The sequence below is a fragment of the Aquarana catesbeiana genome, linkage group LG05, assembly GCF_042186555.1.
Source record: "Aquarana catesbeiana isolate 2022-GZ linkage group LG05, ASM4218655v1, whole genome shotgun sequence".
Lineage (NCBI taxonomy): Eukaryota > Metazoa > Chordata > Amphibia > Anura > Ranidae > Aquarana > Aquarana catesbeiana.
The window spans coordinates 174492461-174519375 of record NC_133328.1 but is presented as its reverse complement, the minus strand read 5'-3'; the positions used below and the strand labels follow the sequence as shown (position 1 = coordinate 174519375).

General features: G+C 41.6%; 1 protein-coding gene across 1 annotated transcript in view; it reads left to right on the top strand.

Moving 5' to 3' along the window:
* Positions 1-26068, top strand: part of UBA5 (ubiquitin like modifier activating enzyme 5) — a 34414-nt gene extending 8346 nt beyond the window's left edge. Inside the window, exons 6-12 of the mRNA XM_073630362.1 lie at positions 3652-3736; positions 3994-4098; positions 7849-7976; positions 13260-13395; positions 14178-14256; positions 15457-15563; positions 25234-26068. Coding sequence (XP_073486463.1) covers positions 3652-3736; positions 3994-4098; positions 7849-7976; positions 13260-13395; positions 14178-14256; positions 15457-15563; positions 25234-25311 — 718 coding nt within the window. The 3' untranslated portion in view covers positions 25312-26068. The remainder of the gene's footprint in view (positions 1-3651; positions 3737-3993; positions 4099-7848; positions 7977-13259; positions 13396-14177; positions 14257-15456; positions 15564-25233) is intronic.
* The last annotated feature ends 847 nt before the right edge of the window (positions 26069-26915 follow it).

Below are 26915 nucleotides of genomic sequence, written 5' to 3'. Positions count from 1 at the left end.
TAAGCTGTAATCGATTACATTTTTGTCCCTGAAATGTCAAACATATTTTACAGTACCCTTCTATCATTTATAGGCAGCGTGTGTTCACATACCATGGAATGGTATTGTTCCATTAAAAAAAAACGGTGACTGTGGGTTAATATGTTTAAAGGGGTTGGAAAGTCAGAAGGGTTTTTTTTTTTATATAAAAAGCCTTCTGTGTGCAGCAGCCACTCTTAGCCCCCCTAATGCTTACCTGAGCCCCATCTCTATTCAGCGATGTCCACCAATCCCTCGGCCGCTTGGGACTCTTCCTCTGCAGCTCCGTGTCTGCAGCTCAGCACGGGTGCCCCTTTAGCAACCTGCTTGCTGTGGCATTTGACAGGAGGAAGGGGCTGGAAAAATAAATGGGAAAGGAACTATTAAAAGGCTGATCCTGAGGGTCTAGGAGCAGCGAAGAGGGACCCCAGAAGAGGAGGATGCAGTCTGCTCTGTGCAAACCCACTGCACAGAGCAGGTAAGTATAACATGTGTTTTTTTTTTTTTTTTTTTTTTTTTTTTTAAATGAGACTTTACATTCACTTTAAGCCAGATCCTATATGATTTCTGTTTATAATGATTACTGCTTCCCAATTCTGTTGTGAGCTTTCACCCAGTCTAGTTTTTACTGTTAACAATTGACACTTATTTTTTGTAGCAAACACAGTGAAAAAGTGATATATATCATGTGAAAAAATTCCAGGTATAAAGTCCAAAGAGATATAAGGCCTCATGCACACGGACGTTTTTACAGCTGCTTTTTTTAGCTTTTTTTCAGCTTAAAAAGGCCTGTCTATGTTAGTCTATGGCTTCATGCCCACCTAGGCGTTTTTGAGCTGCAAATGGCATAGGCGTTTTTAAGCTGTAAAAAAAACCCAGGACTAGTGGGTTCTGAGAGACGCTCTAACACTGATAAACGCTCAAAAACGTCATTCACCAACGTTTTTTAACGTTTTTGATCCATTGAAAAAAAAAAAAAAAAAAGCTAAAAAACGCTAACACGGAAAAACGCTAACACGGAAAAACGCTAAAAAATGCTAAAAACCGCTATTGCAAAAACGTTGAAAAAAGCTGAAAAAAGTTAAAAAAAAAAAAAATCACTGCAAAGATACTGGCGTTTTCATAACGTTATTTTAACAGCCTGTGTGCATGAGGCCTTAGGGTGAAAACCTCTCTGTATGACTCAAGATATAAAAATGAGAATATTGTTAGAATAAAATCCTCTCCATATGTGACTCAAGTTGAGAAATCGTACAGACAGCATCCCCATGTGCAAAAGTCCACAGAAGACACCGCCACCTTACATGGAAAAAATGCCTGTTTACCAACTATATTGGACCTTTATTCAAAAAGGTCAATAGTGCTTTTGGCTGAATACCCTGTCAGGGCCTTTTAACCTCCCTGGCGGTTTTCCCGAGTGTGGCTCGGGGTTAACATTCAGGACCATTAGCGGTAACCCCGAGCCACACTCGGGATTACATCGCAGGATCCTGGTGTGGCTTTACTTACCTTGTCCCCAGGATCCTGCTGTGTCTGCGGGCTCTGTCCTCCGAAGCCTTTCCGTGCCAAGCTCCGTTCCCTGCGAGCGGGGCGACGCACGGGGGCGGAGCCTGGCAGCAAATTCAAAAAATTGTTAAATCATAACACATACAGTACTGTAATCTTACAGATTACAGTACTGTATGAAATTATTTCACATCCCTTTTGTCCCCAGTGCTTTGTCCTATGCCCTGCATGCAGTTTTATGTTATATATACTGTTCTTTCTGCCTGGAAACTGGAGATTGTCCATAGCAACCAAAAAGTGTCCCTTTACATCAAAAGTGGCTTTAGACCAGCTAGAAAACAGCGATAGTAAATTAGAACACTTGCAGAATTGAGCGATAGTGAATCGTGGGGAAATTTATTTTATTATTATTTTTTTTTTTTTTTTTTCATTATTTATTTTTATTTATCATATTATAATTTATGTTTTTGTGTTTCAAACTTTATCATACCCGGGATATCTACTAGACTCTTGTTTGGACAGATTTAAGTGTGTTATTGTTAAGAATTACAGGCCTACAATATAAAACGCCAAATTTCCATGCAAAATAATTGTACCGCTTTCAGCACCTAAAATCCGAAATAATCATACCGCCAGGGAGGTTAAAGATGTTCCTATGGGGTTCCTTTGGACCACAATGGAAGTCATCCGACTATATTCTCCATGTTATTATGCCAACCAGCCTGCAACCAACCGAATTGTCCTGTCTAACAGTTTGCGTTTAAAACAGGTTTAGTATGCAAATAAAAGCATAAGCAGGTTTTTAACGCATAATGTTAGGAACCTCGTAGGAACACCTTTGAAAGGTCCTGGTAGGGTATTCCACCGAGAACGCCATTGACCTTTTTGAGTAAAGTCCAATATAGTTGGTAAGCAGGCATTTTTTTCTATTTAAGGTGGTGGTGTCTTCTGTGGACTTTTACACATGGGGTTGGATGTTGTCTGTATGATTTCTCAACTTGAGTCACATATGAAGAGGATTTTATTCTAACAATATTCTCATATTTTTATATCTTGAGTCATACAGAGAGGTTTTCACCCTTATATCTCTTTTGACTTTATACCTGGAATTTTTTCACACAATATAATTTCACTGTGTTTGCTACAATAATAAGTGTCAATTGTTAGAGCGACTGTTTCCATATGTTTGTTTACTCTGCCTATATCACACAGTGGAGTTGCGGATTATGTCACTGTTTTGGATTTTTCTTTTATATTTAGTTTTATTTATCTATCAAAATTTTTAAGTGCAGTCTTTTTTCCCTTTTAGGCCTAATGCACACAGGACGTTTTAAAACCTCTCCTGAACGACTTAACTTGATGGATAGTAACCAACATTTAAATGCCACGCTTGCATTTTAGAGGCGTTCTTTTTTTTTTTCTCAAATAGTCAAAAATGTATCTCCATTAAAAACGCCTGTAAACAAAATGTGGCTAAACATGAATTACTGCATGTACAGGCTGTTACATTCATTTGGCGTTTCAAATGCCTCTTAACATCTGTCCTGAACACTTAAAATGCTTCTAAACTCAACTGCCTAGAAATGACTATAAACAACCCTGTGTACATGTACTGATAAGATAACATAGTGGAGATTTCATGGGCAGCTGAAAAAAAAAACCTCCAACTGCTCCTAATCGTACCAGCAGCAGTGTACATGAAGCCTTAGAAAGCTGTTTTTACTGTTGCATTTTGACCTTTAATGGCTGGCTGTAATAGTATGTAGAAACTAGAGATATAAGTTATGTGCACTGACAGATTAGGCCCCGTTCACACATTTGCATTCCAGGAACGCACGCAGAAATGTGCGTTTTATGCATGTGTTTCCAGAAATTTGTGGAAAATGCACCAAGCTCTGTATTGCATTTGCGGTGCCATTATTTCTTAATGGCATCCCAAAAGTGGGTAGCAGTCGTGTGACAACACGCAAAAAAAAAAATGTGAGGCTTATTGCTCAAAAAAACTGCATGAGCTACTTTAGCTACAAACAAATGGGGCTTTACTGTTGGTATTTAATTTTAATACACAAGAAAAGTGTTTAAACTTCTTCTTCTTCCTTTTTTTTTTTTTCTTTTTTTTTTAATTAGCAAAGGTGGATTAAAAGAAGGGGAACCAGTAGACCTTGTATTGAGTTGTGTGGACAACTTTGAAGCACGTATGGCAATTAACACTGTAAGATCTACTTCTGTTCTCATAAATAGACAAATATTTTGAAATGCATCTGCTGCTTTATATTGGTGTATGCATCAATGCATTTTACTACTGTAATATCCTATATAAATGGCAAAACTAAGGACATTACATAGTCCACACTGCAGCTGCATTTTACATGTATTCATAACCTGCAGAGCACAGACACAAAACTCATAATAATTCATTGCTTAGTGTAAGTTGTAATACAATGGATTGTGACCTTTTCTTTCATGAAGGCATGCAATGAACTGGGACAGATCTGGATGGAATCTGGAGTCAGTGAAAATGCGGTGTCCGGACACATCCAGCTTATTAAACCCGGGGAAACGGCCTGTTTTGCAGTAAGTGGCACATACTTTCTATTATGTTAAATGAGTGGAATTCAGCATAAGAATACATTTCTTTCTTCTAAGGGGTTGATATTAATGAACATTATCTGCTCTTCACTCTGGAGGGGGAATATGTCTCATTATGACCCTTTTTATCTCACGTTTTCTCTGATATTAATGGATAACATGTATTTTGCTTGCCATTAACCCTTCATGTTACCCTCCATCTTTATTTTCCTCCAGTCTTTTCCTCTTTCATCTGCTTTTCTTTCTTCATTCCTCGTCTTTGGATAAAGCTATCATGAAAGCATCTTTCCTGTTATGTACACAAAGTTTTATTATAAAACCCCAATAATGGTCATTCACAATACTATATATTAAATGTCTGCTCAGACTTTTTTTTTTTTTTTTCTTGAAAATCAAATTTTAATTCTACAATAAATCATAGCTTTTGCTACATATCAGGAAAAGAGAACCATAATCTGGCAGGAGAGAACTTAGAAAGGGAACAGTATGTGTACCTAGTTCTCAGACCTGATGTCAAACTGTCAAATTATAGGGATTGAGCATAGATTCCTGACATCAGGCAGGTCATTAACCACTTGACAACTGGGCACTTAAACCCCCTTCCTAACCAGACCAATTTTCAGCTTTTGGTGCTCTCACATTTTGAATGACAATTACTCAGTCATGCAACACTGTATCTATATGAAATTTTTGTCCTTTTTTTCACACAAATAGAGCTTTCTTTTGGTGGTATTTAATCACCGCTGGGTTCTTTATTTTTTGCGCTATAAAAGAAAAAAGACCGAAAAATCTGTAAAAAAATAAATTTTTCTTCATTTCTGTTATAAAATTTTGCAAATCAGTCATTTTTCTTCATATATTTTGGCCAAAATTTATACCGCTACATATCTTTGGTAAAAATAACCCAAATCGGTGGATATTATTTGGTCTTTGTGAAAGTTAAGAGTCCAAAAGTTATAGTGCAAATATCTGAAAATTGATCACACCTGAAGTACTGAAGGCCTATCTAATTTCTTGAGACCCTAACATGCCAGAAAAGTACAAATACCCCCCAAATGACCCCTTTTTGGAAAGAAGACATTCCAAGGTATTTAGAAAGATGCATGGTGAGTTTTTTGAGGTTGTCATTTTTTCCCACAATTCTTTGCAATATCAAGTTTTTTTTTTTACTTTTTTTTTTTTCACAAAATTGTCATATTCGCAGGTTATTTCTCACACACAGCATATGCATACCACAAATTACACCCCAAAACACATTCTGCTATTACTCCCGAGTATGGCGATACCACATGTGTGAGACTCTTACACAGCGTTGCCACATACAGAGGCCCAACATGCAGGGGAGCACCTTCAGGCGTTCTGGAGTGCCCAGGCCAATTGTGACATTTCTCTCCTACATGTAAAAATCATCATTTATTAGCTAGAAAATTACATAGAACCCCAAAACATTATATATGTTTTTTTAGCAAAGACCCTAGAGAATACAATGGCGGTCGTTGCAACTTTTTATCTCACACGGTATTTTCGCAGCAATTTTTTTAACGCTTTTTTTTGGAAAAAAAAACTGTTTTGTGCTTTACAAAAACCAAAACAGTAAAGTTAGCCCAATGTTTTTGCATAATGTGAAAGATGAAGTTACGCCGAGTAAATAGCTACCCAACATGTCACCTTTCAAAATTGCACGCGCTTGTGGAATGGCGCCAAACTTTGCTACTCAAAAATCCCCATAGGCGACGCTTTAAAAAATTTTTACTGGTTACATGTTTTGAGTTACAGAGGAGGTCTAGGGCCAAAATTATTGCTCTCGCTCTACCGATCGCAGCGATACCTCACATGTGTGGTTTGAACACCGTTTTCATATGTGGGCGGGACTTACGTATGCGTTCACTTCTGCATGCGAGCACACAGGGACAGGGGCGCTTTAATTATTTTTTTTTATCTTTTTTTTGTTCATTTTACTTTATTTATTTTAGTTTGATGCTTTTTTTCCCCCCAAAAAATTTTTTGACCACTTTTATTCCTATTACAAGGAATGTAAACATCCCTTGTAATAGGAATATGGCATGACAGGTCCTCTTTACAGTGAGATGTGGGGTCAATAAGACCCCACATCTCACCTCTAGGCTGGGAAGCCTGGCTTCGATCGTAGCGGTGAGTCGGTAGAAGCACCGGAGGGCGGCGGGAGGGGGGGGACATCCCCTCTTGCCTCCCGTAAGAACGATCAAGCAGTGGAACAGCCGCTATGATCGTTCTTATGGTGTAGGGAATTGCCGGCTGAAAAAGCTGATATCTGAATGTTGCCTGTAGCTGCACCCATAATTCAGATATCCCCGCACAAAGTCAAGGACGTCATATGACGGCCGGCGGGTGGGAAGTGGTTAAAACGCATTTTTTTTTTTAACACAAAGTTGTCCATTTATACAATATTTCTACCACATAGCATGTACATACCAAAAATGACACCCCAAAATAGATTCTCCTACTCCTCCTGAGTACGGCGATACCACATGTGTGAGACTTCCACAGCCTGGCCACATACAGAGGCCGAGTACAGCCGAGCATGGCTCAGCATGGCAGGGTATGGCAGGGTATGGCGGGGTAATTGCAGAGTATGGCGGGGTAATTGCAGAGTATGGCGGGGTAATTGCAGAGTAATGTGGGGCTTTGCAGAGTATTGCACAGCATTGCACAGTAGTAGGGATGGCTGAGCATGGATGGATGGATGGCTGGATGTCTCTGTGCAGCGCTGTGGGCACTAAACATCCAGCCCACAGTGCTGCAGCCATCCATCCATCCATCCATCCCCCTCTCTGCTCACAGTGTACCGATCGGTACACAGGAGGGGAGGAGAGGAACCGGCGTCATCAGATGACACCGGTCTGTTTACATGTGATCGCGCCGTCATTTGACGGCTCGATCACATGGTAAACGGCCGCAATCAGCGGCCATTTACCGGGATCCGTGATGCGCCGGGTCCGGTCACGGATGTGTTCGGGTGCGCGCCCCAGGGGGCGCGCGAGAGGGGAATTCTGGGAGGACGTCATAGTACACCCTCCCAGAGTTAAGCAACCGCCCTGCGGCCGTCTTTCGGCTATGGGCCGGTTGTTAAGTGGTTAAAGTGAAACTAAACCCTCCTATTGTTTACATCCAAGGAAGCTGCCATCTTAGCCTCTGTTTGTTCTGCAGTTTGTTCTGCAGTTGCCATGGTGCTGCACTTGTGATCAGTTGTGACACCAGACATTTGATGGCTTGACAGTTTGGTTAAGAGCACCTGTGACCGTTATCATTCATAGCATACTTTGTATGTAACTGTTTTGAGAAATGGTTAAATTGATGGGTTAAGTTCAAAATCAAGTGTCAGCTCCTCATATCAGGTCCTTTTTTTTTATGTAGAATTTTTTCATGAAGTTTATGATACAGTGAGAAAATTTTTTTTATTTTCAGTAGATTGTTTTTATTTTTTTAATATTCCAAAGATTGTACCTGAGGTTATTGAAGCCGTATTAGTGCAATTGTGACAGAGAAAAATTTTTTTTTTTGTTTTGTTTTAACATTTTACCTTCTGCTAAAACTTTTGTGAATCAGCACTGCTTGGACCTTGAAGAAGGGGACACACCCCGAAAGATTGTACCAAAACAGATCACACAGTGGTAATGAATATTATGCTGCAGGTTTTGTGCTCAGTCTACTATAAATTGTATAATTTGGTAAATCCCGATCTATTCTCTTCCTCAGTGCGCACCTCCATTAGTGGTTGCAGCAAACATTGATGAAAAGACTTTGAAGCGTGCCGGTGTGTGTGCGGCCAGTCTGCCCACCACAATGGGAGTTGTAGCTGGAATACTTGTGCAGAATGTTCTCAAGTAAGTCATTTCATAGAACTGGACATAACTTTTTATCATACAGCTTCACTTACACAGCAACCAAGAAAGGTCCCCTAGATGTTAGATTAGATTTTAAGAAGAAATTATCTCAGTGAGCACGTATATTTTTTTTTTAGTTCTAATCTCAGTGTTTACCTTTTGAATAGTTTTGCTGTTGTTCTTAGTAAACATGTATTTATTTCCTATGATCATAAGCTCCATCTAGTGTCCAAAATGCAATATTTACTGATTCGCGTTAGCTTTATGAATGAAAGAACAAAATATTACAGCGCACACATGCAAAAAAGACATTTACCTCCAGCAAGGCTAATTTAAAACGCCTAGACATTTTCAAAAAACATTATCAAAAAATATGGGGATTTGGTCACACCATATTGCTATATGGTGCTTAAGCCCACTTACTGCGACAAAGTACCCCATTTCTCCCATGGTTCAGAGAAGCAGGATCTCCCAGTCTATGGATAGTGTAGGACCCACTAACAATGGGGTACTTTGTCGCAGTACACAATAAAAACAATTATGAAGGTCAGGCATTCCATACTGTGAAGGAGGAAGAATAGAAAGGAAAAAAGAATGGGGGGAAATAAGGGAGTATACATAGTGGGTCATTTGTTTTTTTTTTTTTTTTTTTTTTTTTTTTTTTTTTTCCCCCAGAAAGAGAGCAATTCTTATAGTCTGTTTCAGCATGCTTATTTAAGCATGATAGGTGGTCTTGCAATAGAGCTTACTCAGTAGAACAAAGAGTCCTACTGTATGTAGGTGAAAGTTAGGAGACATGCAATTCTCAATCCATGGGGTCCATACTCTTTGGAATATAGCCATAGTATCATTTTATTTTTCTGTAAGATTTTTATAAAACATAACTAGAGGAGAACTTCTGCAAAAAAGATTGATGTCTTCCATGACTGAGCTAGCACCCTTTTTAGCAGCTGTGAGGTTAAGTGTTACTAACTTAAAGTGTTACTAAACCCACAACAGTAAAATCTGTCTGTATATTCAGTAAAGCATGCTTGTTATACACACTGTGGAACCTAAGGGGTTAATCTTCCACGTTGTGTAAGGGCTGATTGATCCTGTCTTCTCTGATCCTTCCCTTCTTCCACTATCTCCTGATAAGACAGAGCCTTTGGAGTCACACATGATCAGTTTGGTGTGTATTGCTAGAGAGCTTTTTTTTTTTCTCTTGGGAGGGTGCATGTAATCGGCAGGCACAGGGCCAATCACCACTGTCCAGACAGAGGGTCAGGGTTCATGCAGCCTCATAGGACAGTCGGAGTAGAATGCAAACTCCTCCTCCTAGCTTTAACCAGAAACTGATAGAAATCACAGGACTGCTACCCTGTTTCCCCGAAAATAAGACCTAGCGTGATTGTCGGTGATGGCTGCAATATAAGCCCTACCCCCCAAATAAGCCCTAGTTAAAGTCCTTGTTGGTCTTATTTTCAGGGTAGGGCTTATTTTCGGGGAAACAGGGTAGGGCTTATTTGGGTTGTAGGGCTTATATTGCAGCCATTACCGACAATCACGCTAGGTCTTATTTTCGGGGAAACAGGGTATATACTGCTGATGAGAAATGGTATTTAGCCGTTTTATAGTTACTAAAATAATTGCATTTTCATGTTCTGTGTACAGTGGGAGACCAGAAATAGTGAAAGGGTCTTGGGTTTAGTAACACTTTAACCGGTTCCCGAAGTCTAGTTACGGGGGCAGAATGGCTCCCCTGCGCAAAACCCTATAAAGGTACAGGGTTCCTTTTAACTACTAGCTGCCCGCCCACTGTCACATGACTGCGGGACGAGGCAGCTCTCGTTCTGGGCGGACATCATATGACGTAACCACCTTCCCGAGCCACTAGGGGACCCGATGCGCGTGCCCGCTGCGTCACTGGGGACCTGATGCGCGTGCCCGCTGCGTCACTGGGGACCCGATGCGCGTGCCCGCTGCGTCACTGGGGACCCGATGCGCGTGCCCAGCAACCGAGCAGGACCGTGGATCTGTGTGTGTAAAGCCACTCACAGCGCTGGAACCGCTATACCCGGAAGACACGCCAAGGCAACATGTCAGCTACCTCGGCGTGACTACGGCCCTCCAGCTGTTGTGGAACTACACATCCCATGAGGCATTGTAAAACTCTGACATTCACAGACATGACTAGGCATGATGGGAATTGTAGTTCCTGAGCAACTGGAGGGCCGTAGTTTGAAGACCCCTGCCCTAGACCTAGAGAATAAAATGGCGGTCATTGCAATTTTTTATGTCACATGGAATTTGCACAGCGATTTTTCGAAACGCAATTCTTTTAAAAAACAATACACTCATGAATTTTAAATGCAAAAAATGACAACGTATAACCCAATTTTTTGGTAAAATATATCAAAGATGATGCTATGCTGAGTAAATAGATGCCTAATATGTCACGCTTTAAAATTATTTACAAACTATGATACTTAATCTCCATAGACGACGCTTTAATTTTTTTTTACAGGTTACCAGCTTAGAGTTACAGAGGAGGTCTAGAGCTAGAATTATTGCTCTCGCTATAACATTTGTGGAAATATCTGGGGTCTATAGGACTCTATATCTCTCCTCCTACCTCTTTGAAAGCAAAAGATCAAAAAAAAAAAAAATATATAAAACCGCAATATTTATATATATATATATATATATATATATATATATATATATAAATATTGCGGTTTTGAAGTGGTTATAGCAGCCCATTCATTTGAGTGGGCTGTCTAACACTCCAAAAAAGATGCATTAACCATTTTTGGCAGTGCACCCCCAACGCATGGTAGTGAATTGCCACAATAAATGTCTGTCAGTAAGGTGCATTGTGGTGCCTTTCAGAATATATGTCAATGTTGCAGTGATGCGCACATTCACACAACACAATAATGTGAATGGGCCATATTCATTAAATTTACAGCTAGATTATATTTTATGTATGTGTGTGTATATATATATATATATATATATATATATATATATATATATATATATATATATATATATAAATAATATTATGTATATGTATGTGTGTGTGTATATATATATATATATATATATATATATATATATATATATATAGTGTTAATAGGAAAATAATGGGCAGCTACACTCTGCGTGTATTGGGGGGAAAAATGTGTGAATTCTTGCACGTGGTAATATAAACAAATCTCCTTTTTATAATGACCATACACGCTGCGATAAATGATCAACTTCTTTTCCAGTCAATTATAGACGGCAACACATTTAATCAGTGTATCACTCGTGGGGAAGTTGAATGCAATCGATAGTTAAAGAGGATATGTGTAGTTTCATCCCAAGATGGGGCAGGGCAAGAGACATCATCCTTGCCTAAGCAAGGATTTCAGAGATAGAGAGATATATTCCGCTTTAAGAGCTAGTCGTAACTTACTTATAATTGTAAATTGATTCCATCTCTGTTTCCACCATGTAATCTTGTAATACAATTAATCTAAGGCCCCTTTCACACTGGGGCGGTGGGGGCGTCGGCGGTACAACAGCGCTATTTTTAGCGCTGCTGTACCGTCGTTCTTGTAGCTGTATTCGGCCGCTAGCGGTGCGGTTTTAACCCCCGCTGGCGGCCGAAAAAGGGTTAAAATCCCTCGTACAGCGCGGCTATAGCCGCGGTATAGCCGCGCTGTCCCATTGATTTCAATGGGCAGGAGCGGTGAAGGAGCAGTGAATACACCGCTCCTTCACCGCTCCAAAAAAGCGGTTTGCAGGACTTTTTTCACCGCCCTGCCTGCGCACCGCTTCAGTGTGAAAGCCCTCGGGTTTTCACACTGAACAAACAGCGGAGGCTGTTTAGGGGCGGTTTGCAGGCGGTATTTTTAGTGCAATACCGCCTGCAAATTGCCCCAGTGTGAAAGGGGTCTTAATACTAATGTATTCTTGAACAAAGAATCCCACTACTGCTGACTGATACAAAATGATTTATTAATATTCTGCCCTGACTGATCGACTTAGTTTCAGTCCAAAATTGAATCTAAATCAATCGAAAGGAAAGTTATGGCCTGTTCAATTGTTTGCAGATTTGATCGCTTTAATCAAATTGTACATCGATAGAATAAAAAAATAAAATTATCAAAGAATCCATGTTCACCAGTAATAGTGATCCACCAGTAAAAGTAATTTACTAACTGCAGGTCTAGCTTGAAAGTGTGTTGGGGACCCTGTTCGTATTGTTTTGTATACTGCCCTACAGGGTGGATTTGATTTAAATCAAGTCGTTGTAAATTGCTAGTAAAAAGACTCGATTTAAGTCAACTCGATTTTAAATCATAATTTTTAAAGAGCAACTGTCAACCCTGTCTAGCAGCGAGTCCTCTGACCCGACGGCCTCATTCACTTTAATGGGACGGCTGGTCGTGCGGCAGTGACACAACAGGGTGAGGGACGTGGTGGCAGCAGGTGAGTGGATGCCTGCTAGCAGGCGCTGGCATGATGGATCTGAAATGACAGGTGTTCTTTAATTGTAAGGACTTATTCTTGCTGGTAGTTAGAATCTTTTAATATTTGAAACCAAAATGAAGGTTTTCTATTTAGAATAATAAGTTGTCAGGTTAGTAAAACAGCGATATCAGAACTGATTCAATCATACAGTTTGTAATGTACATAGATTTGCAAAACAATGGGATAAAGGAATATTCCTGAACTTTGTTTTATCTCATGGTTACTGTGAAATTATGTGAACGCATCAATGCAGTGCATGTTATCTCAGCTTTACAGAGCTTGGATTCATTGAATGAGTTTACCAAAAAATGTAAATATTGCAGAATATACAGCCTCATGCTACATAACTAAGCTCAATTTCATGCTGAATAAACTAAATTATTAATGTATCTTAAGTAGAAAACTATCTTTAGATAGATTTTTGCTCCAAAAGCATTTTATTAGAATTAAATTTGATAAAAATCAAAAAAATCTGATTTAAATCAAAAAAATCTATTTTTTTTTTTTTTATGATTTATATCCGCCCTGCTGCCCTGCCCATGTACACCTTTGCCTTCTTGCTGGTCTCATACAGATCAGAAAGACTGCGATTAGCTGCCTTGCCAAGGCAGAGTCTAGGCCCCTGGAAAGGGCTACCTCCAAGGTATGCTAAAGGATTCACATCATTTTTCTTTACACCTAAAAAGCTAATTTAGTAAGGGGTGATACTCAGCCATTTAGTGTTGTAGTTGGATACATTTCCTGTCTGTTGGATCTCAGTAGCCTGCTCTTTTTCTGTAGGTATCTCCTAAACTTCGGCACAGTGAGCTTCTACTTGGGATACAATGCAATGCAGGACTACTTCCCAACTATGTCCATGAAGCCTAACCCATCCTGCAGCGATAGATACTGTATGCAACGGCAGGAAGAATTCAAGGTAGGCATATTGTAGCGGTCAGTTAAATGTGTATAGGCATGTCATTGCTTTCAAATGTAGTCATGCTGACCTGTTATGCTTTAAATAATTTTAGCGTAATATCTCAAAAAAAGATATGTTTTCCATGACATACAGTACAGTCCTGCTATGTTCAAAAGAAGAAGCCAGTATCTTACAATATCTAATCTGAGTGACCAGCCATCTTAGACTGGCCATACATTCCCCCTTTCAAACCTTTTGAGGTGGACCGCTCCCCCCGCTGCCAGAATCCGCAGCTCAATACACAGGTCAGCACTATAGCCTAATGCCTGCAGTGCCGATCAAGACATTTTTATCTGACAGGGTGGTTAAACAGAAGTTTCTGTAGATCTACTTCTGTTCAACAGCATTGGCCACACATGGACTGAAATTCCCTGCTGAACCAATCTATATGTGGCCAGCTTAAAAGCTTCTGACAGTCAGTGTGCTTTTGTTTTTTCTCAAAATGGGTTTTGCATTCTTATACAAGTCTAATATCTTCAACTAGAACTATAATCCAATTGGCAGCATCACCCCCCTCCCTTCAAAACTGCAGACTTTTTATTACTATTTCCTGTGTTTAGTTTTTTTAAAATAACTGAATATTCTTATCAAAGCCTGTGTTTTTTGTTTGTGTGTATGTGTGTGTGATTTATAGCTACTGTATACAAAAAAAAATACTGCTTTTACATTGCTTGTTTTCGTGTATATGCATTTGTTTTTTTTTTTTCTCTAATGTTTAGTAAAACTTTTCCTTTATCCAGTTAAAAGAAGCTATGAAGCCTAAACCTGAAGTTGTAGTGGAAGAAGAAAAACCTGTTGTACATGAGGAAAACAATTGGGGTAATTACCTAAACCAAGTGTTATATACATTTATGTTAATAAAAAGGATAAGCTCAGGCATGTTCGCAACCGCACGTGCACAGCCTGCCAGGAAGTCGGCACTCCACAGCGCTAATCACAGGCAGTGAGACGTTTTCCCGATCCGCGGCTACAGAGATTGGAAAATGTCTTGCTGCCTGTGATTAGCGGCGTGCAGTGCCGACTTCCTGGCAGGCTGTGCACGTGCGGTTGCGAACATGCCTGAGCTCATCCTTATTAATGAACCTGTTCTTTTCCTGTGTAGAGAAAAGCAACAAGTTCACTTAACTCCCCTCAACTACACTTCCTTGTATGTAAATCAGCTTTATCAGCCTCCTTGTTTTTTGAGAATGCTGCGTGGATCCTGTCAGTCAAATCCTGTGAGGAGGGAGTGGGGGGTGGGCCTGAGCAGAGCTATGTGTGTGTCTATGGACACACATCCCAGCTAGGGAACGCGCTTGCACGTTTGCCCCCATAGTGGCTTACTATGGGGGCACATGCAGAAGTGGAGGAGCGGAGATCGCCAGCAGAGGACCCCAGAAGAGACGGTGCAGAGCAGGTGGGTATAAGCCTGAATATTTTATTTAAAGTACACTTTACAACCATTTTAAGGTTTTGTAAACGCCACCTGAAGCTTACCCCAGGGCTAGGGACTCTTGCAGACCCCCATGTAAGAATGCAGTTACATCGCCATACAGCCCAGTCACATTCCCTGCATACCTGGAAGCACCAAGTATTCCTCTCAGGCAGGAGAGTGACGGAAAGGTAAGTGCTGTTGGGGAGGGAAGAAATTTTGTGAACCTGTTCACTCTAAAGCAACACTGTCAGCTTTCCATCCTCTGACACTCTACATCACTACAAGATTCAGCAGTGGTGTAGGGGTTGGAGGAAGGAGCACAGACGTCCAACACTCCTCATATTCTCCAGTGCTGATTTTGATTTCTAAGCTGATAGTGTTGCTTTGACCTGACACGTGGAATATGTTCTGAATAGTGTGAAGATAGATGATTTACTGAAGATAGTTTGTAGCTATTCCACTTTTCTTTTGTATATCTGTAAGATGTGTACATTTTTGGATATAAAAACTCTTTTATTAGTATATGAATTTACCAGGTCTACCAGTGATCTAGTTTAGACAGAAACCACAATTTCTAATACAGTGAACTATGATCTGACTTCTAGGGATTGAGCTAGTGTCTGAAGTTTCTGAGGAAGAGTTAAAGGAGGCTTCTGGACCTGTCCCTGATCTACCAGAGGGAATCACTGTGGCATACACAATTCCTGTTACGGTATGATACACATTTATTGTTTGCTTTGAAGACACCTTTTAAATTCACAGAAAGTGAGAACACAAATGTTGTACTTTAGCTTGATTTTAAATGAAAACTTGCTGAACTTAAAACGACTAAACCATTTCTGCATTCTATGTGAAGGCAACTGGTCATGACTAGAATTTTTATGGAGTCCAAATACTAAATGTTAAAGTGGAATTCCAGGCCATTGCTTAACTATGCTTAAACCTGCTCCCACCCCGGGCCATTGCCTATGCTCCAATTCCCTTCTAAATCCTATTCTAACTACTTTGAGCCAGCCTGGAATTCCACTTTATGTTATTATGAAAGTGATTCTGTGCTTATGAAAGCTTTAGATTTGCTTTAGCTGGGCCGGCTTTGTTTAGCTTGAGAGTCAGAGGTCACAGCCTGACAGTTGTTGCCCTGTCAGTTGCCTGATCTCACAAACTCTCTGTCAGCTCCTAAGATTACATAGCAGAATCAAATAACAGAGCCACATGGTAAAGAATATAAGCAAGCAACTCCATTGCTTTTTTGATGTTGTGTACACTTAGAAGCTGGGAAACAGTGTATTGGGTCAAGCAATCAACAGGGTAGCAACTGTTAGATTATATGTGACTTTTAACTCTCATGATGAAAAATCAGATTCCGATTAAGTAAAAAAAAAAAAACAGTCATGTAGTTAAAACCAAAAAACCAAATAGGAGTATACGGTAATCATTTATCAGAATATTCAGATAAACCCAATTGCAACTGCTGTTGATTACCCCCCCCCCCCCCCCCCCCCATCTTCCTCAGCAGTTGATACAGCCATGTGTACAATAAAATAATCAAAACTTTCTGCTAAGCAGACCTAGACTAAGGCTGGCCATACACCTATAGATTATCTGCAAAGTGGGAGATTCCTCCATCCATCCATCCATCCATCTAACCATAGAAAATCTGCAGATAATCTATAGGTGTATGGCCAGCTTTGGGTTAGGGGACCAGGAAGCATGTCTCTTAGGCCTAGTTCACACAGGCTTCAACTTGAAAATTCTTTACAAAGCATTTGCAGAGCTTTTGTTAAAGTAGAAGTCCATGCAAAATCTAAAATCACTGCATCTATAGACACTGGGGATCTAACACTAACCTCTCTATTCCTGTAAAGAAAAATCGAGTATACATTCCTTTCTTTCTCGAACATCACGGGACACAGAGCCACAGTAATTACTGATGGGTTATATAGGTATCACTGGTGATTGGACACTGGCACACCCTATCAGGAAGTTCAACCCCCTATATAATCCCTCCCCCTTGCAGGGATACCTCAGTTTTTACGCCAGTGTCTTAGGTGATGGACGTGTAAAGATGTCCTGTGCTGAGCTCCAAAGGGAATATCCTAAGATCCTATACTGGGGCAAGCCAGGCGAACCGGATCCATTCAAAGTGTCTTTTCATGGCCGAATTGAATGGTACCCGGACCTCGTGTCCGAAGAAATGAGGTTTTACCCGTAATGCTTCTCTTTTTAGAGAGCTGGACCCCGCAGATCAGAAAATGGCTTTAAACTTCCTAATTTCTGGCGAGGTGCTTTACGGTCCCAGAACTGTTGGATCCCCCTACTGATGGGGGCCCCAGTCTCTGACGGTTTTTTCAAACGGAGCCCACCGTGAGAGGTGAAGATTGGGTCTGTATAAACAGCACCCTGCGGCTGGATAAGGTAAGAGGAGATTCCACAGAATTTTTGAGTTCTAGTGGCTTTTCTCCTTTAAGGTAAATGCATGCTATGCCTATTGTGACCACCGGGGGCTGCCAAGAGCACAAACCTACACATGCTGACTCTGTCTCAGGTGTTGTAATCGCTGTTTATGTCCCAGCGTCTCAAGCAGGCTGCAAACAGGTAAGGTGGAAAGGGGGATTTCTCATGTTTGAATGTTCCCCCCCAGGCTAGAGAGGGGCCACAGGGGTCTAGAAAGTGGTTATACCACCCGGGCTCTGCGGCCTAATGGCCACCATCTCTCAAGATAGCCGTTCAGGCAGATCTTGTTACCAGCCTCCCTCCCTCCCCCCCCCATCCCCAGCCTTTCTCCGGAAGCATGACAGGAGAGTCGGCAGCGCGGGAAGCGCTCGTTTTTTTCAAAACTCGAGGGGGGGGGGGCGGTAGAGGAGGGGGCGGGACGTCAGCACAGAGTGCTTAGACTCCCACTCAGGCCAGCTGCAGCCTATTAAAGGCACTCTGTACAGGTGCACTCAGCCTTCTGAGAGACACAGAGCTGACGGTCGCATGTAAGGTGGGACACAGGCATTCTCCTAGGCAGCATTTACTGAAGTAACACCAGACTGAGCATTGGGTAGCAAGGCTTTTAGCCAGACTACATCGCTCAGCGGGCAGTGTTCATTTGTATACCTCACACCTTGTTGCTTTGCACTATGGGTAGAAGAGGTTCAAGCACCCCAGGAACCAGAGACACTAGGGGATCTCGTTCAGGTTCTGAGGGCCCCCTGTCAGCAGCATCCTCCCCCCCTAAAGATGGGCCAGGGACAGCTAGCCAGGGAGAGCCATCGGGGTCAGGGGCTACACCTGCTTCTGGCACTTCAGCCCCTGTATATATTACACAAGAGGTTTTTTCCTCAACCATTAATGGTCTAGAGGAAAGATTAATGGCCGTGATTACGTCTTCACTCAGTGGAAGAAAACGCACTAGGCTTTCCTCTGTTCCCCAAGACCCTCAGACAGAGGAGCTCTGGGATAAAGGAGATGAATCCCTTTCAGAGGATCGGGATGGGATGGATGATTCCTCTTCGGAGGATTCAGGTGGAGAGGGACCCTCTGCGACTTCCCAAGAGGAGAAAGTCTTAGTGCAGATCCTCACTGGATTGGTCCGCTCCACATTTAAGTTGCCCATTCCTGAAACTGCTAAAGAATCCTCTTCTGCTTTGGGGTCACTGAAAGCTTTCCAAGCAGCACATGCTTTTCCTGTTCATACTTTACTTGAAAAGCTTATTTATTCTGAGTGGGATCACCCAGACAAACGTTTTTTTCCGCCGAGAAAGTTTCAACACTTTATCCGATGGAAGAAAAGTTTATTAAAATGTGGGGAATACCGGCTATTGATGCCGCCATTTCCTCCGTAAATAATAGTCTGACTTGTCCTGTAGACAATGCTCAGATGCTCAGGGATCCTGTAGATAAAAGGATGGAATCCCTATTGAAGGATGTTTTCTCCTTAGCAGGATCAGTGGCCCAACCTGCAGTAGCAGCGATTGGAGATTGTGAATACTTAAGAGACCATGTTAAGCAGGTCATCAAAGTATTACCTGAATAGCAGGCCCAGGGGTTTGCTAACCTTCCAGCGGCCTTATGCTTTGTGGTTGACGCCATTAGAGATTCTATCGTGCAAACCTCCCGTCTTTCACTGGGGTTGGTGCATATACGTAGAATCCTATGGTTGAAAAATTGGTCAGCCGAAGCACCATGTAAGAAGCTACTGGCTGGGTTTCCATTTCGTGGTGCAAGGTTGTTTGGAGAGGACTTGGATAACTATATCAAGAGAATCTCTTGTGGGAAAAGCACTCTCTTACCTGTCAAGAAGAAGAGTAAGCGTCCCTCTTTCAAACGGACTCTTTCCCCAGCGCCGGGGGCTTCAGCCTCCAGGCAGTCTCGACGGCCGCCTCCATCGGGGTCCAGAGATAAGAGTCAACCCCAGGGACAAAAGAAGTCCTGGGGAAAGAAGCCTACTAGGCAAAACACTAAGACCTCTGCATGAGGGGGCGCCCCCGCTCACTCGAGTGGGGGGAAGACTGCGACAGTTCTCAGAGCTCTGGCAGGAGGACTTCCAGGACAGATGGGTAATCTCCACGGTAACCTTAGGGTACAAGCTGGAGTTTCAGGAATTCCCCTCTCCTCGGTTCCTCAGATCAAATGTTCCCAGAGAAGAAGCAGTCGCTCCTTCTAGCGTTAGAGCGACTTTTGTCGCAGGAGGTCATTATGATAGTTCCCGCAAAGGACCAGGGATTGGGCTTCTATTCCAACCTTTTTACGGTCCAAAAGCCAAATGGGGATGTCAGGCCCATTCTGGTCCAAGGGGTATGGTCCAAGACAGAGAGGACCTTACCCATCAACATTCTGGAGATCCGGGCGATACATCTAGCTCTAAAGGCCTGGACTATCAGGCTACAGGGTTGTCCGGTCAGGATCCAGTCCGACAATGCCACAGCAGTGGCTTATGTCAATCATCAGGGAGGCACCCGGAGCCGAGCTGCTCAAAAAGAGGTGAACCAGATCTTAGTCTGGGCAGAGATGCATGTGCCATGCATATCGGCAGTTTTCATCCCGGGAATAGAAAATTGGCAGGCGGACTATCTAAGTCGCCAGCAGTTACTTCCAGGGGAATGGTCTCTGCATCCCGACGTCTTTTGGGCCATATGCCAAAGATGGGGGGTTCCAGATGTAGATCTCTTTGCATCCCGATTCAACAAAAAGATAGACAGATTTGTGGCAAGGACAAAAGATCCTCTTGCATGCGGGACGGATGCGTTGGTGATTCCGTGGCATCGGTTCTCACTGATTTACGCATTCCCGCCTATTCTGCTACTACCACGACTCCTTCGCAGGATCAGGCAGGAAAGGAAGTCGGTACTTCTGGTGGCCCCCGCTTGGCCCAGAAGGACTTGGTATGCAGAAATAGTAAGGATGACGGTGGGTTCCCCGTGGACCCTACCGGTACGCCCAGACCTGTTATCTCAAGGTCCAGTGTTCAATCCTGCCTTACAAACGCTAAATTTGACGGTTTGGCTATTGAGACCCACGTTCTGAAGAGTCGTGGGCTCTCAGGTCCTGTCATATCTACCTTGATTAATGCAAGGAAGCCAGCTTCCAGGATGATTTATCATAGAGTCTGGAAGGCTTATATAACCTGGTGTGAATCCAGAGGTTGGCATCCCAGGAAATATGTCATAGGTAGAATCCTTGATTTTCTACAGATGGGATTAGAGATGAAGCTGGCCTTGAGTACCATCAAGGGCCAGGTTTCTGCTTTATCAGTTTTATTTCAGCGGCCACTTGCTTCGCATTCTTTGGTCCGAAACTTTATGCAGGGAGTGATGCGCCCCTAAACCCCTGGGACTTGAATTTGGTCCTGGCTGTGTTACAGAAACAGCCTTTTGAACCAATAAGTCAGATTCCTTTGGTCTTGTTGACAAGGAAATTAATTTTTCTGGTGGCCATCTCTTCTGCTAGAAGAGTATCAGAATTAGCAGCTCTTTCCTGTAAGGAGCCTTATTTGATTATACACAAGGATAGAGTGGTACTACGCCCTCATCCTAGTTTTTTACCGAAGGTGGTTTCTGATTTTCATTTAAACCAAGACATTGTTCTACCTTCCTTTTTTCCAGATCCCTGTTCTCCGGAAGAGAGATCTCTACATTCGTTGGATGTAGTAAGAGCAGTTAAGGCCTATCTAGGGGCAACTACTCAGATCCGCACGACGGATGTTTTGTTTGTGCTGCCAGAGGGTCCCAATAGAGGACAGGCAGCGTCAAAAGCTACCATTTCTAAATGGATTCGACAGTTGATCATTCAAGCTTACGGTTTGAAACAGAAGATTCCTCCGTTTCAGATCAGGGCACATTCCACAAGGGCTATTGGTGCTTCTTGGGCAGTGCATCACCGGGCCTCTATGGCTCAAATCTGCAAGGCCGCAACCTGGTCTTCAGTTCATACATTCACCAGATTCTATCAGGTGGATGTGAGAAGGCATGAGGATATCGCCTTTGGGCGTAGTGTGCTGCAGGCAGCGGTACAGGGTCCTCAGGTCTGATTGCACCCTACTTGGTCGTGGTTCCCCCCCCCTCAGGTAGCATTGCTCTGGGACATCCCATCAGTAATTACTGTGGCTCTGTGTCCCGTGATGTTCGAGAAAGAAAATAGGATTTTTTAAAACAGCTTACCTGTAAAATCCTTTTCTTTCGAAGGACATCACGGGACACAGAGGTCCCGCCCCTCTTCTAATACACTATATTGCTTGGCTACAAAACTGAGGTATCCCTGCAAGGGGGAGGGATTATATAGGGGGTTGAACTTCCTGATAGGGTGTGCCAGTGTCCAATCACCAGTGATACCTATATAACCCATCAGTAATTACTGTGGCTCTGTGTCCCGTGATGTCCTTCGAAAGAAAAGGATTTTACAGGTAAGCTGTTATAAAAAATCCTATTTTTTTGGAAGCCGATCTGACCCGCTCTGACCGGATCTCACGCTGAGCTGTCAGACGCGGCTTCTCCGTGTAGGCGGGTGCAGAGGAGATCGGGTCAGAGCAGGTTAGATCGGCTTCCAAAAAGGTGTGTATACTCGTCTTTTCTTTACAGGGATAGAGAGTTTGGTGTTAGATCCCTGGTGCCTATAGATGCAGGGATTTTAGATTTTGCATGGTCTTCCGCTTTATGCTTTTAAAGTACCATTGACCTCTAGGCTTTAGCACTACTCGAAGCTTATTGAAAACCCACTAGCAGTTTTTTTTTTAAATGACAATCAGCATTTATTCCTGAACTGAAGGGGGCTTTAAGAAAGTTTTTGCTTTGCAAAACCTTGCTGTATATACTACCAAAAAAAATAAATCCACATGAACAGGGCCCTAAAATAAGAGCCAGCTGCAGTTTAGTGGATTGCCCTAGGCTTTCTAGTTGATCACAGTAACTTATTGCATCATTAAGCGTAGCCTAGTATGAAAGAAATATGTAGATTGCAATACTAACCTTTTCTAAAACTGCTAATTGCCTGGCTGTTATGTTGATGCTTTGATTAAATATTTTGAGTCATTGACCTGCAGCAAGTATGAATTCTGTCAACTTTTATTTGCTGCATATTAGTTCCAGGTTTGTGTCTTGGAAGTATTAAAACCAGAGATAGCAGGTTACTCATATATTCAGAATAATGTTAGCCCCCATATTAGTTCATTGACAGGTGTAGTTTAAGTATTATGAGGATGTATCAGCATAGATAGAGGTGGTGCAACTTGTGTCAAAGTGTGATAGGATTGTCAGGTGCTTCTGCTGCCCAGGTACAAATTTGCCAGTGTTGGTTGTGGATAAATGTTAACTTTTTTTGTAGTACAAAGTATTACTAAAGGTCATGCCAAGACAACCAGTAAAAACATTATAAATGTTGCTGGAAATTGGGCCATTTTGTGTGTGTGTGTGGCTGAAACAACTAATCAATTTAATTGACAACTAATCGATTATGAAATTTTGGTTCAATATACTTCAATGCAGAAGCTGCAAAAAAGCATGAAATGCGTTTTTGCAGCAATTTGTGTTTTTTAATCTGCCCAACAACAACAAAAAAACGCAAATTGCAGCAAAATCATATGCGCAAAAATCAAAACGCACAGCAAAAAGCACTGCAGAAACAGATCAAAAGCAAACTGCATAGGTACAGCCTTATGCTGGCTACATGGATCAATTTTCAGATGAGAACATTCAGATGAAATATCTTTGTACATTCGCTGAATGAAAGAATGCTGTTTGAAATTTCCACTTGTTTTTAACATTCTGTTTTTAAAATGAATGTAATTTCTGAATGAAAACCACATACACTGTCTGAAAATTTCTTTGACCAAGAAGTTTTCTATTTCCAAATTTTCCCGTCACTGTGGTTGAAAATGAACGTTGATTTGACCCCACTAACGATTAGAAAATCGAACGAACGTTCTTAAAATGACATTTTCTTTTGAAGGAAGACATTGTTTTTTAAATAAAAAAAATTTCATCTCTGAGTCTGATGATATTTACCAGATTCACCCTTTTAATGTTATATATCCTCTAATAGTATATCTCTCCTCTAATAGCTATATATAGTATATCTCTTCTGTCTGTTATTCTCAGAGTGAATTAGATATTTTAAATACAAGAAAAGAAATCCTACGAGCCGCAATGAACCTAGTGCTAAAAATAAGCACTACACAGCCGCATGCATGAACCATGTCTTGTACTGCGTGTAAATAACAAATAAATAATGATACGCTAGAGTGTGCTAAATGTGCCCCTAACACGGCACAAAAAGATATAGTACATATACAAAAACGCGCGCCTTCTAGTGGCCACAGGGTGAAGCGATGTTGCATAACGTCGTTTCGCCCAGCCGTGCCATTCTGCCACAGTACAACTGCGGCGGCTGGTCGGCAAGTGGTTAAAATGTTTAATAACATATATAAAAAATGGCAAGGTATAAACTCTGAAAGATGGCACTGTAAGCCGTGCAAGCTGAAAACACATTTCAGACACATTGAGTCTCACGATGGCCGCAATGCAATGTCCAATAAGCAGGCTCCATCCCCTAGAGGGGACGTTACATCGTGGCCATCTTGAGACCTATTGTGTCTTAAATGTGTTTTCAACTTGCACGGCTTACAGTGCCATCTTTGTGAGCTTATTTATATTGTGTGTGTGCGTATGTGTGAAAATTTTATATATAGATATATCTATATATATATCTATATATATATAGATATATCTATATATAGATATATAGATATATCTATATATATATAGATATATAGATATATCTATATATCTATATAGATATATAGATATATATATATATAGATATATAGATATATATATCTATATATATATATATATATATATATAGAGATATATATATATATATATATCTCACTAGATTCTGCCTTCCTTCTTTTGCATATCCATCATATTTGGTGAGATGATCAAGGTTTATATCCCATGTGAATAAGTGATTACCAGCACCACCCCAGCTCTTTCTATTATGCCCAGAGGGGAACACTGCTGATTTTAAAATCAGATGTGAGGTGAGCAGCCTGTGAGACTGGTGGAGGAGAGCACAAGCATTTCGGATTTTTGCACCGTTGATGTATTGATTTTTTTTTAAATTCACTTCAGTCAGTCACAGATACTATATATGAACTTTCAGCAATATAGGTTTTTTTATTACTAGTTTTAGGCCCCTTTCACACGAGGCGGGCTCCGTTTCTACGGAGCCCGCCTCGGTCCGCCGGCTCAGCGGGAGATCTGTCCGTTGATCTCCGCTGAACCGGCGGATGACAGGTCCCTCTCTGCTCACTGAGCGGGGAGGGGCTTGTCAGGCGCCGCTGCCGCCTATGGAGGGATCGGACGAAAACGGACAGCGTGTCCGTTTTCGTCAGATCTCACCCGATCCGATCCGCCAGCGACGGATCTGGACGTAGAGCCATACGTCTGCTTTTAGCGGATCGGATGGGGTCGGATGTCAGCGGACATGTCTCCGCTGACATCCAACGCTCCATAGGCTAACATGGATCGCCCGTTCAGGTCCGCCGTCAAAACTGACAGGCGGACCTGAACGGTCCGATCGTGTGAAAGGGGCCTTAGGCTGTATGCTTTGCCCTCTAGTAAGTAGCCAAGTGATTTCATAATTTCACACTAAGCCAAATAATTTTTTTTATTATTATTAAAAGGGTCCGGCAAATGAGTCCCAGTAACTGTAATGGTAAATTATTAAATAGAGAACCTCATTATCGGATAAGGTCCTCGGTCAGAGTTGAAACATGAAATTGTTTGGTTATTCATTTCTTTGAGCCCCCTCATCCAGTATTCTTAATACTATATAGAAGTCATGGAAATGTGCAAAGTGTAGATGGTGTTATTCATGAATATGTTTGATTCTGTCTTCAGAAACCCACATCAGGAGTTACTGTGGAGGAGTCAGAGCAGAGTCTGGAGGAGCTCATGGCTCAGATGAAGAACATGTAACTTGCTAGTTCATCAAGCAACAAACGATTCTCCATTCTACAGAGAACATGCTTCTTATTTACTTTGTCATCACATTAGTCCTCATTTTAATAAAGTCTGACAAAAGCACTGCATTGTCCCCTGACATCCAATCAAGTTCACCCTTCCAGATTCCAACTGCTATATCCCTTGGCTTGAATCTGCTTGGTTACTTTTGGACAGCATAGTTCTTAAAGACGCTTATAAAAAAAAGACCATTAGAGTAAACCTTCCAAGAGAGGAGTAAGGGAGCTGCTATTGCCAGCCTTCTCCTACAATAGTTGCCTGGTTGTTGTACTGACCCACTTGGCCTCAACACTTTGAGTCACTGACCCAGAACAAGTAAGCAGATAATGAAAGTCATACACCCTTATCTGACTACTTGTTCGGTGTCATATAGAAGCAAGATGGTCAGTATGACAGCCAGGTAACTAGAAAATTTACAATAGGTGTTTCTATCATGGCAGGTTTCCTTTAAGTTGTAGAGATACATAAAGGATTGTTTCCATCTATGTATTTAAAGACTCTAGGGTGACTCTACTTTCACATATTTGCATGTTTACTGTGTCAGCATGAAGAAGATATTGTGATTTATAGCTTTGCAGTATCTGCTGCCCACTGAGACAGTAAATGTTCGCAAATACTTTTAAAAAGACATACTGATTCACCACAGCATTTGTGAAATTGTCAGTCCTCATAATCTGTTAGGTTGCTGTTACTAATAAATTGTTAAGCTATATTTAAATGTATAGTGTATTTATTTGTCTGTGTTGCCACACTGTATTTCTAAACAGAATGGAATTGGGTTCAGTAAATAGTAACTATCCTGGCCACCACTTCAATTACTCTAGTGTCTGGAGGTCTTCTTAGGCCTCATGAACACATTCAAGCATTCAATGTAAATTGTAGAAAGAGCAGCCTGAGCTCGACTTGATTTTTATTGAGTGAGGGACAGGAAGCCTAGGTTCACACTGAATGCGGGTTTGAAATTTGTGCGAGTTTAGCTCATTTCAGTCCAACCTCGGGGGCGATTTTAGAGACATCTGTGCGGGTTCATGCACAGATGTCTGTTGAAATCGCTCCTGAAGTCGCCAAAAGTAGTGCAGGAATCTGTGCGGCGCTGCAAAGTCAGCGTTGCACCGATTCGGATGGTGCCGCTGCCGACAATAGGCTCTGATTTGAAATGCAATTTGGCCCAATGTGAACGGGGGCAAAGTCCCTATCCTGCTGTCGAAATGCAGCCCTGTATGCAGTAGGTAGCTGATATTACATAATTTATACAGTGCACCCAGCAGGAGAATGTGTTAGTGAACCAAATAGTTTGTTTGCACCAGCTTGTTCCAAATGAACTAATTAAAGTTGCAAGAAACCTGGAGCTGTGTTTTTAAGATCAATATAGATGCTGTGCCACATATAGTCTGTTTTGTGATTTTTTTTTTTTTTTTTTAACATTTGTAATAAAGCTTCTTTAATTTTTAAGAAGACTTGGGCTCTTAATAAGTACCACATTGTATTGACAACACACTATGAAAAAAGAACCCAAAAAATTATATTATAAGACGGACTAGCAACAGCCTTTTAGAGAC